The sequence below is a fragment of the Mastigoproctus giganteus genome, chromosome 10 (genome assembly GCF_048544385.1).
Source record: "Mastigoproctus giganteus isolate SK-2022 chromosome 10, ASM4854438v1, whole genome shotgun sequence".
Classification (NCBI taxonomy): domain Eukaryota; kingdom Metazoa; phylum Arthropoda; class Arachnida; order Uropygi; family Thelyphonidae; genus Mastigoproctus; species Mastigoproctus giganteus.
The window spans coordinates 166364645-166377085 of record NC_143584.1 but is presented as its reverse complement, the minus strand read 5'-3'; the positions used below and the strand labels follow the sequence as shown (position 1 = coordinate 166377085).

At 37.4% G+C, this 12441-nt stretch overlaps 1 protein-coding gene across 6 annotated transcripts in view; it reads left to right on the top strand.

Annotated features, from left to right (window-relative positions):
- Positions 1-12441, top strand: part of Nipped-A (Transcription-associated protein Nipped-A) — a 1216281-nt gene that overhangs the window by 1012234 nt on the left and 191606 nt on the right. For all 6 annotated transcript variants that reach the window (XM_090382460.1, XM_090382459.1, XM_090382462.1 and 3 more), the window contains one exon: positions 8163-8329. In XM_090382460.1, the coding sequence (XP_090238586.1) occupies positions 8163-8329 (167 nt within the window). The remainder of the gene's footprint in view (positions 1-8162; positions 8330-12441) is intronic.

Here is a 12441-nt window from a genome sequence, read left to right as displayed (position 1 = left end):
ATATTTTTGGATTTCATCCCAGTAGTTTCAGATAATTTAAATTCATTTTGTAATTTTTAATGTGAATCATTTGACATTCACAGTGCATCTTTCAATATAGATGATATACTTGCTTGCATTTCTTGCATACGTGTCCTTAAGCTCTCTGAGAATGATGTGACCTTCAATTTTGAGGAATAATTCTATTCAAGACCTTGATGATTTTTAGGAATATGTGCATTTTGCAAATATTTAAAGAGCAAAATTAGTGTGTTATTCTTACATTCTGTAATTCTTTTCTTAAGTGATTCATACAATTTTCAACTTAGGTCATTTGTTCATTCGAAAAATTTTTCAAATAAGAAATTTGAAGTTTAAAAGCAAAATTAATGCAACTCTTTAAAATTTTAAAGAGGTACATTAAATTTGCTTACTTCTTTCACTACTAATTCTGCCAGTTTCAGAATTTGAATTAAATTTTGCAATACCATAAAATTGTTTGTCAAAAATCTTCATGGCACAGGCCATGAAAATTTTTGATGAACATAAAGCTTGTTTTATGCATGTCTTAAGCTTAAGCAGTCTTTCAGCCATACGAATTAAGCTTTTCTACCTAGTTTTGCAATCTGATATCAGAGACAATTTATTTTGCTCATGTTGTACAACATACTTTTGTAAAAATGTAATTTCTTACTGAAGATTTCTTAAAAAACCATATGATTCATCGGAAATTGGTCAGTATATTTTGAATATTTTTTTGAAAACAGTATTTGGTGTCATTCTTTCTCTATTATCAAAATTTAAATTATTGTCTTCATAAAAAATACAAGCATTTTATTCATTGTTGTCATCATTCGATTCGTTCTCACTGTGACTAGCATTATAATTTAATTCTTCATTATTAACAGGAACTAAGTTTACTTCTTTCTCGTAAAAGATATATAAAACAGCCAAATGAATTACATGGTTGTGGCAAAGCTAATTTTCTATATTTAATAGCCTTCCATATGTTGGCATTTTGCTTGTGCCATCATTAGTGGATGTAAACAATATCGCATTCTGAATTAAGGCCAACTTCATCTAGTTTTCCTTTTACCAATGTTTTAATTCTAAACGCATCACACGACCCTTTAACTGGAATTAAACCAAGTTTATAGTTCTGTTGATTATTGTGTAAGGTTTCATTCAAAAATCTTTTGAGATTTGTATTGAACTTGTGGTTTTCAGTTACAGTTGACACTTGTCAACTGTAACTGAACACTATATGTTGTTTAATTAGCACTAATAATATATCAGTCTTAATTTAACTGAGAATATATTAGTGTGAATGAATCAGATCATGCTAGAATGTGTCATAGCTTGGATAGAAAATCTGCCATAAGCAGCACATTTGGCCAGCAGTTCTTCTAGGCTATCCCCTTTAATGAAATTCAATATATAAAAAGACCAAAGACTTCTTCTTTGGTCTTGTCTTTTTCACATCAGTATTATGTTTAGATTTCAGGTGACTTGCAAGCACTGACGTTGACCCCTCCTCTGCATTTGAGAATTGCATGACAATTTTTTTTACATTCCACTGAATCTCCCTCTTTTTGAAAAGCAGACCATACACCAAACTTCTTAGATCTCATCATAACAGTTCTGTCTCAGTAAAATAATTTTAATTAGGGGTAATTTATATTTTTAAATTATGTTTCATCCTCTGTCATATACTAAAATATTTTAAAAAATCAAAAACCAATTAAGTGAAGATGATTAACTGGTTTTCTATTAGTAGGAAATTCTCTGAAAAATCCAGTTTGGATGCCCTACTGGCAACTCACATGGTGAGATCAGCAAAAGGGTGACTATGAGCAAAGGCTTTAATTATTTGGGCTACAGAGCTTGGTAACCAGACAACTTATAAGGCTCTGAGAGGGGTTAATAAAATGAATGGAGGCAGAATTTTCACTGTTATAAAGAATTCCAGAACTAGGGGCCATAAATTCAAATTATAGGGAAAGAAGGTTAGACTGTACAGGTAATTCCGGGTTTTTTTTTTTTTTTTTCAAGTATCAACAAAATCAAAAATTTGAACATTAATTGCAAAAAATTAATGTTAAACGTTCATAAATATTGCATTTTGAACCACGTGTGTAGCTATACAATACAGTGTACCCCGCTTTACGATATTAATCCATTCCAGAGACACCATCGTAATGTGAACCCAATAACACATTTTTTTTTTTTTTTTTGGTAATTCATTCCACAACCTCGGAACTTGAAATTTTCACTATATAACTCTCTAAAAGGTTATTTTAGAGAGTTATATATTCAAATATATAATTCAAATCATTAAAATGCACTACACTTTCATCATCATCATATGTTCTGTTATAAGAACCATTTTTGAACGGCTTTGTGATATTTTTCTAAAGCACATTTCTGGTGGTCACGACCATAAAACAATTTGCACTTTCCAGTTTTTTTGGCTTTTCTGTTAATGCAATCAATTATAAACAGGTAAACTCGGTGTTATTGCATTTGCAAAAATACCGATAGCTGAAATTGTGTGGTTATTTACGTTATTATGGTGAAATGTGTTTCCCCTTTACTGAAATCTTCAATCGTATAAAAGACAGATAAATAAATTTTCAGAATCTTCTCTTCATTCTTTTTTTTTTTAAGCTTCATAAACTTGTTACTCAGTGCAAATCGTGTTAGTTGCAATTTGTTCATTCCGTTAAAAAATGCTTATGCATGCTATTGAAATTTAAAAAGAAAAGAGGCGATTATCTTGGAAATAAACGCCTCTTGAAGCATTTCTGAAGAAGACAACTCCTTGTGCAACAAACTACCAAGTGCTGAGCCAGTAACGAGTGATCAACGATTGTGCATTTAGTCGATGATGATGGTGAAGAATAAACATTCTTTAACATTTGTAAGTCATAAATAATTTCTCTATTATTATAATTTACTTGATTCTACAGGCTACGTTTTCATTTCTCTGGATAAATCAATCATTGTTTAAACATAAACTAATTAGCTAACTAATTTCATTGTTGATAACAACCACTATTTTTAACATTGTCTATGGGAAATAAATTCCCACTTTTCGAGTTTTCGCTTTACAAGCACGTGCTAGAAACGAATTAACTCCTAAAGTCGGGAACTACCTGTATTGTAAAAAGTTTTCTTTTAGCTAGGTTATTGTTGATTACTGGAACATCATGTCCTTCCCGCAGAATCGAAACTTTTGATATGTTCTATGGATGATATACTGGCTATTTAGGGCCATGGTCCACAAATTCTTTCTATCTTCCCTGACCATTTGAATACTATCCATCCAAACATCAAGTTTAAGCTTGATAACACTTGCCAAGCAGCTTCCCTTCCTGGATGCATTACTTTGCAGGTCAGACCACTTGATCACCACGGTGCGTCTGTAGCCAGGTGGGAAGGAGCAGCAGTGTGTAGCACACGCTTCTTGATTAGACCGGGATTCGAGCCCATCACCACCAAATACGGAAGATGCAGAAAGGTCAGGGAATGACCATATCCCCGAGCAATATGGCCTTAGTTGCTAATGCTCCTAAACAACAAACAACAAACTTTATCACCACAAACGTATATCAGAAGCCTACCAACTCAGGAAAATATTCTTCTTGCAGTCTAATCACTCTCAATCCAGGAAGATTGGGATCTTTAAATCCTAGATCCTCTGAGGCCTCCATATTTTGCAAGAGCCCTGACCTTCTAAGTTAGCTACCAATGCCACTGCTTACATTTCTCTCTGGGCTTTTTCCCTCCCAGCATATCATTTATCTCCTCAAAATATTCACTATCTTCACAACTTACTAATTGCTTACTATGATTCATACATGTGGATATACATAAATGGCTTCAAATCTGACAAAAATGAGGCCTCCAGACCTGTATATAGTGTTGCTGCTATTCTCAACTTCCATAATCTCTAACTAGTTACCTTCACAATTCAGTTTTTTTACTTAACTCTTACAGTACAGTACAAATGGCCTTGGAATCAATGGTATCATTAGCATTAGCATTAGTAGAGGCATTTGATGCAAGAAAGCAAGCTTAGGCAGCATCAGCCAAAAAAAAAACACCCACTTCCACTTCACCCCTCTGTTCGTTCGAAATACCTGTCCAGCTGATCCTCAAACTTATTTAGGCTATCAACTTCCACGACAAGGGATGGAAGTCTGTTCCACCAACCAATCACCCACTGGCTAAAGGCAAATTTCTGCACGTCTATCCTACACCTGTCTTTCCTCAATTTGAATTTATGCCCTCTCAAGTGATTATTCTGAGCAAGAGGAAGAATCCCATCAGCATTGAGCATGCTCAAACCATTCAAGGCTTTATACAACTCTATCAGATCACCTCGCTGGTGCCTAGTCTCCAGACACTGTAATTTGCAAAACTTAAGCCTTTCTTCGTAAGAGCACCCCATTGTTCCATTCACTAATCTTGTTGCCCTTCTCTGTACTCATTCCAGCAGCTCTACATCCTTCTTGAAATGAGGCCTCCAGACCTGTATACAGTACTCTAGGTGTGGCCTGACCATTGCCTTATACAAGGGAATAATCACCTCCTTATCCCTGCTAGAAAAATTCCTATATATCACTGACAATACACCATGAGCTACCTCTTGCAGCCCGTCTGCACTGCTCAGAGAACTTCATATCTGCCTACACAACCACCCCCAGGTCCCTTTCATTCTCTATCACTGTCAGTGCCACTGAGTTAATACGTTGCTCTTGGGTTGCTGTTTCCCATATGTAGTACTTTACATTTGTCAATGTTAAACTTCATTTGCCACCTCTCAGCCCATCTGCTCAACCTTTCCAGATCCTGTTGCAGCAGCAGCATAGTCTCAGTAATGTCCTTGACAACCCTGCCAACCTTCGTATCGTCTGCAAATTTGGACATTAAGCTTGATATACCATCATCAATATCATTTATAAATACAGAAAACAATAATGGACCCATCACTGAACCCTGAGGGACTCAACTAATAACATTAGTCCACGATGAGCAGTGTCCATTGATACCACTCTCTGTCTTCTCCCCCTCAGCCACCCCTTTATCCATAGCAGCAATTTGCTTCCAATGCCACACTGCTCCAATTTGTGCAGCAGTCTTCCATGTGCAATAGTGTCAAAAGCCTTTCTAAGATCCACGTATATAATATCAAAGTTATTCCCTGCATCCAGTTCTTTTGTGACTGCATCATAGTATCCCATCAAATTGGTCAGGCAAGACTTCCCCTTAACAAAACCATGCTGTGTCCGAGCTATAACTGAAGTCTTGTCTAGATGATCCTGCAGTGCTTCTTTAACCAGTGCCTCCATTAATTTTCCTGGAACAGAAGTTAAACTCACAGGTCTATAATTACTTGTGTCAGCCTTTGATCCTCCTTTGTGAATTGGGGTCACATTTGCACATCTCTAGTCTGTGGGTACCTCCCCTGAGTCCAAGGAAGCTCTCATAATTATTTCTAAGGGTTTGCTTACTTCCTTTGCTGCCTCCTTTAATATAACTGGATAGATCCCATCCACCCCAGGTGCCTTTCTTGTGTTTATCTTCAACAATTTCTCCTCCACTTTACTCTCAGTTATTACAAGATTCTCTAGCTTACTGCCAGGGTTGAATACACCTCTGGGATTCCCCTCGCTGAATAACTGCTCATGTGTGAATGTTGATGCAAAATATTCGTTTAGTTTGTTAGCTACCTGAGCAGGATCATCAACAGTTGACCCATCCATATCGAGTGGACCGATCTGATTCATCCCCTTCCTTCTAGAGTTTACATAAGTAAAGAACTCTTTGCTGTTTTTCTTTGCATCCCTTGCCAAAGATTTCTCGTAATCTGCCTTCGCCTGCCTAACCTCCTTTGTAACTTGGTTACAGATCAACTTGTATCTATCATAGGCTTCTGTGTCACGTGTTAATTTGTATTTATCCCATGCATTTTTCTTCTCTGCCATATGTCTCATTAGTTCATCCATCCATTTAGGCCTAAACCTTGAACAATATTTCTTAGTTGGTATCTAAAGCCTAGTAGCTTCCAAGATAAGTTCTTTGAATGCTTCCCACTTAGAATTTGCTGTTGGTAACATCATCAGTTGGTCCCACTGTATAGAATTTAAATACTGTCTCAGTCCATCGTAGTCGCCTTTACAAAAGCAATAACCCTTCCCTTTACCCCTAATGGTAGTTACCTCTTTGAATAAATCTCACTTCAGCACACTGTGATCACTGCCACCTAGTGGTTCATTTATCTGCAGATTCTTAATGCATGAAGAATCACTACTGATAATCAAATCAAGAGTATTACTCCCTCTAGTTGTCTCCCGAACATGCTGATGTAGAAAACAATCATCCAATAAATCCCCAAAAGCCTTGCTAGTGTGTGAGTGACCAACCCCCAAATTCCAGTCAATATCTGGGAAATTAAAATCCCCCATTATAAGACTCTCTGATTTACTGGCCCACTCTATTTTCCTGTACAGTTTCTTATTATACTCATCAGAGTCATTAGGCCTATAGCACACTCCTACTCTCAATTTTGATCTCCCAATGCTTATGTCACACCAAACTGACTCGACACTGCACTGTCCAGCGATGTCGACTGGCTTCACTTCCTTGGATTTTATGTGTTTCTTAACTAATAGCATAACCCCTCCTCCCTTCCTATCCTGTCTATCCTTTCTGTAGACGTTGTACTCTCCAAATTCCAGTTCTGCATTCCTTATATCTGTGTGACACCACGTCTCTGATATCTCAACAATATCTGCCTTTGATGTTTTGAGCAGTACCTCAAATTCATCAAATTTATTTACTAAACTCCTAGCATTGGTGTACACGCAAGTATACATGGACCTGTTTCTATTCTTAGCTACCCTGACACAACCCATGTGTTTACTTGTACCGCAATGACTCCCAGCAGTCTCTGAAATATCCTGCATCTTGTTTTTCAGGCTTCTGCTCATTCTAATAGAAGCAGTGCAAGAATCTCTTTCACCTCTGCCAGTGGCTACTGTTAATCTATTAGTCTTTGTCTCCCCCCCAAGCTAGCAGTTTTCCGACTCACCTAACATTGCCTCGATAGCATCAGCAAATATTCTTGCACCCTTTCTATTTAAGTGTATCCCATCCCTGTAGAAGCAGTCTCTCCTGTTAACAAGTACAGTCCAGGCTGAAAAAAATTCTACCCCTTGAGCCTTGCACAATCTTTCCAGGGCCGAATTGATCGACACGGCCCTCAACCTATTCTCCCTCCTATCGTGTCTGGGCAGAATTGCAGACACTTTCAAATTCAACCCTAATTCACGGCTTTTTTTGAACAGTGACCTGTACTTGTTAAGTAATTCTGCCGGTCTCCTACTCTTGATATCATTAGTGCCAACGTGTACAACTATATCACCTTTTGTGCCCTTAAAAGATGATATCCGCTCTACAACGTCATCTTTGCCCCTGCAGACATACCCTGGTTCTCTTCCACCTATCCTTTTTACAAAGCATGTTCCCCGTTTCCCTGACAATAGAGTCACCAACAACTATTATTCACTGACTCTCTCTCAGTACAATTCTAGCCTTGCAACAACCAAAATACACAGCCACTTGCTTAATCATATACCAGCTCATCACTGAGGAAATGCATGTTATTCAATTTGTTGGATCTCTAGCCATGTTGGCATAACTGGTAACAAGAAGGCTGATCTGATACTAAATTTACCATGAATCCAATCAGTGCCTCTTTTAAAGTTCCTTTTACCAACTTATAAAAACCATACACCTGATGAAATCAAGAAACCAATAAACTCCTTTAGATTAAACCTAATCCCCAGTCTTGACCATCCTGTGTCTGTGTGGATCAATAGGAAGCAATCATACTTGCAAGATTCTGATTAGTTTACACACACACGTCAAAAAAACATGTGACTGGCAACTTTCGGAGAATGAACTTAAGGCATATCCCTAATCACTTCATCCTTCTGGCTAATATAATTAAGATAAGCAGTTTGTTATTGGGGAGTTTTGTTATGCACTTAGTATAAATTAACAGCCAGTTTCAGCTCGTTGTTTGAAAATTAGAGATAAATGAAAAATTAAAAACAAATGATGACATACTTAAAATAATTTTTTATACTTTTTGAATATTGACTTTTTTAATTCAGACCCACAGCATGGACAAGGAGTAGGTGGTCAGCAGCAAGGACAGCAGCCTGCTGAATCTGGGCCAATACGTGCCACAGCGCCTATGTGGCGCTGTAGTCGAATTATGCACATGCAACGAGATCTTCATCCAACTGTATTATCTTCATTGGAAGGAATTGTTGATCAGGTAATTATATTGTTATCTATCATTGAGAGATAACTGAAAAAATTCTTATCAACTATAATCAGATTTCATTGCACGTTTTATCGCTTCTGCATTAATATATGTTTTACACAAATGATTTTTTATTTTAATATAATATAAATTAAGTGAGTTTTCTGAAGATTTAGCCAATATGTTCCTACTTGATGAGTATCAAAAACAATTCATAGCTTTCATATCAGTCAACATTATGCATTGATTTGGCTTTGAATCAGCAACACCTATATAATACCGTAGGGCCATCTTTTGCCTGCAGCCCATATACCTCTTACCGTGGCCTCCACAAGGTGTTGCAGGATGTCCTGTGGTAATGCTACTCATGCATTGCATAGATGTGTCCAGTAATGCCTGCACATTGTTAGGCATTACTGGAAATGCTCAATTAGGTTGAGATTGGGTCATTTAGGTGGCAATTGGAGGATTCATTATGTTCCTGAAACCAGTTGGCAACCAGCTGTATCTAGACAACTCCAGCATGCTTGTCGATAGATGCTGGAGTTGTTTGGATACAGTAAAGTGTGTTAGTTGTCTGAAGACACCAGGGGTTTCCCCCATCTCTGTGTTGTATTCTTTGTGAGTGACACAGAACACTGTAGAGGCCAGAGATTTAAAAAGTGTGGGGAGTGGTCTGTTGTGTAGTGTTATGTTCTGTTGTTTCTCTGACCATTTAGCCGTTGGACCCATATTGGAACCCACTGTTGCTCACACTTTGCCACGAGGAGGTCGGTCAGGTACCCAGTAGATTTTTTCAGTGGCAAGCCTAAAAAAAAAGGGGGGGGAGGGGTGTACACTAAAATTTGGCCAAAAGAGATTTAAAAGAAAGCAGTAGAATTTAAACGTTGATTAGAATTTGGCGGTATTGTTAAGGGGTGTGCTCGATTGGTTTAGTGAGAGAGGGGAGAGGCTGAAGACTGGGGGAAAACAGATAGAAGAAAAGGAACGATAGAATAGGCATCCCCAAAGAGGTCAGTGGAGACAAGCCCCACCAGCTGAAGTATGGGGGGAGGCAGGGAGGAGAGGAGACAGAAACCTGTCTTCTCCCTCCCCTGCCTGGGGATGGGGTTTTAAAAGGTAACCGGGTTAGAGTTGTTTGTTATTTGGTTTTGAGGAGCATTGGCAACTAAGGCCATATTGCTCCGGGGATATGCAGTGGTCATTACCTGACCTTTCCACATCCTCCGTATTTGGTAGTCATGGGCTCGAACCCCAGTCTAATCAAGAAGCGTGTGCTATGCACTGCTGCTCCTGCCCACCTGACTACGGAGGCGCTAGGTTAGAGTACCCAGTTCAGATTGCCAAATGGTGTGTCGGCAGCAAAGCCGCAGCATGTCTTTGTCACTGATGGTTGTCAGGTCCATGTAGTGTCAAATCCGGTAGGAAGGTCAAACTGCCCATACTGCTCTGGGGGCGGGAAATGTTAATCGGCAGTGGGGAACCCACCGGGCGAAGGTGTGGGAGAGACAAACATTTACTCCATTCACAATCCACATTGTCATTCTTTTTTTTTTATATACACCTAATTCTGTTTTTGCACGAACTTTTTTTACACGAATTTGATTTAACACGAATTCAAAATAAATATTTCATTCTCTTTTTACGCGAGTCATTTTGATTTAGCACAATTTCTATGAATTTTTTTTTTGCCTAAATTCTAAGAAAAATTTTTTTTATTTGTGGCATATCATTTCTTACATGCACCTGGATAACAGCTAGTGTATGCATTTTGAAACGCGTGCTTTTGCTTACCAGTGTGTATGTCTAGGTATCTATGAATCATCAACATTTTTATTGAATTTGGTGCACATCTACGGTATTCGTGCATTGTATCTTCAGAAGACATTTAGTAGTAAGCTCTATTTCAAAGTGAAAGAATAATGAAATTTGTGCACATATAAATTTATTAATTTTGCCGATAGTCAATAAATTGTAAGTTTACAAATTTTTCATACCTTTTTTTATTAATTATAACTGAGATATTTTTCGGTAGCCCTTATATAATGTCGAATAATTCGCCTATTACCAAAATGAAAAGGAAAGCGATTTCTTTGGAACTTAAAATTCAAATTTTAGATCGACTTGCAACTGAACAAGGGCCTACGTCTGTAGGAAAGCATTTTGGTATACATGAAGCTACCGTAAGAACTATTAAGAAAAATGAAGCTGCAATTAAGAAGTCGGTATGTTCTGGAACAAAAGTAAGTGTTAATTCATCATCATATACAAGAGATATTGTCAAGGAAAAAATGGAAAAGGCCCTGGTAATATGGATAAAAGATCAGTCACAAAAAAGAGTACCAGTAGATGGAAATACCATCAAGCAAACAGCACTAAGAATTTACAGGCAGATTAAAGAAAAGGAGTCAAGCACTTCATCTCAGTTAAACAGAAGGTGTGAATTTTCTGCGAGTACAGGTTGGATGACAGGGGTTCTTAAAAGGAATGCTCTTCATAATATAAAAATTAAAGGTGAAACTGCATCTGCAGATGAATCGGCTACTAAAGTATTCCCGCAGGAACTTGCAAAATGGAGAAGGAGGATATTGAAGATGGAGGATACACTCGTGATCAAGTGTGGAATGCAGATGAAACCGGTTTCTTCTGGAAACGAATGCCGAACAGAACGTATGTAGCCAAATCGCAGAAAACTGCTGGTGGTTTTAAGGTAGCTAAGGATTGTGTGACCTTATTATTTTCCTGCAACGCTTCAGGAGATCGTATGTTGAAACCACTGCTGGTAAATCGAGCCCTAAACCCACGTTCAGTGAAAGATGTAGATATCAATAAACTGCCTGTCCACTGGAGGGCAAACAAGAAGGCCTGGGTGACCACTACTATTTTTACAGAATGGTTCAACAAATGTTTCATCCTAGAAGTCAGACGTTATATGAATTTGAAAGGTCTCGAATTTAAAGTTCTTCTGATTCTTGACAATGCACCCGGCCATCCTGTCTTGGAACACCCAAACGTACAAATTTTATTTCTGCCACCTAATACTACATCTTTGATACAACCGCTAGACCAAGGTATAATTGCGACAATTAAAACATACTACGTAAAATGAACATTCCAACACGTTTTGGACAAACTGAATGATGAAACACTAACAGTCATTGATGTGTGGAAGAAATTCTCAATTATGGATTGTATCAGTCAAGTTGGATTAGCGTTAACTGAATTAAAACCAGCAACTTTAAATGCGTGTTGGAAAGCGGTTTGGCCACAATGTGTAAAAAGCAAAGATCCCATCATCCCTAATACGACCGAATTTCCCAACATCATTACAATGGCACACAAAATTGGTGTAGAAGGATTCGATGATCTATTTGATCATCGAATTTGAAGATATTGATGAATTGTTAACCGACAAAGCCCTAAGCGAAGATGAAATATTATAAGTTGTCCTTGGGACTCCTTATCCAACAGAACGTAGTGATAATGAAGAAAATGATCCTGTTCTAAATGCAGATTTAATAAAAGAAGGTCTGTAACTGGCCAGAAAATTAGGTAATCATTTTGTCAAACATGACCCTAATGAGGAACGCGCTGGGAAGTTTCAACATGAACTAAAGTTGTTGGCAGCCTCTTACAGAGAATTATATAACAGCCTAACCAAAACACGAACACAACAAATAATAACTGAATTGGTTCGTAAAACCGGTGAAACATCAGCACCAGAGGAGACTCGTGCTGATTTTGCTCAAGAAATCACAGAAAGAATTTCATTAATAGAGGAAGAAGACCATGTGCACAAAATTTCTAGTGATAGCGGTGATATTCCAGTCATAAGCAAACGTATGCGCCGTTTATTATCAGAAAGTGAAAATAAATAAAATATTGTTATGTGTAAAACAGATTTTTTTTGTTCATGAAGAATTTTTTTCATTTCATATTCATACAAATTTACTTTAATACATTTTCATTACATATTATTACATGTGTATTTTGTTGAAATAAAATAATAAGCTTAAAACGACTATTTTTATGTGTTTTTTTTTTTAAATTATTTTTACTGATTTTTTAGATCCGGAACCAATCTTTTCTTCCATAAATCCAATGTCTTTTTTACACAAATTTTT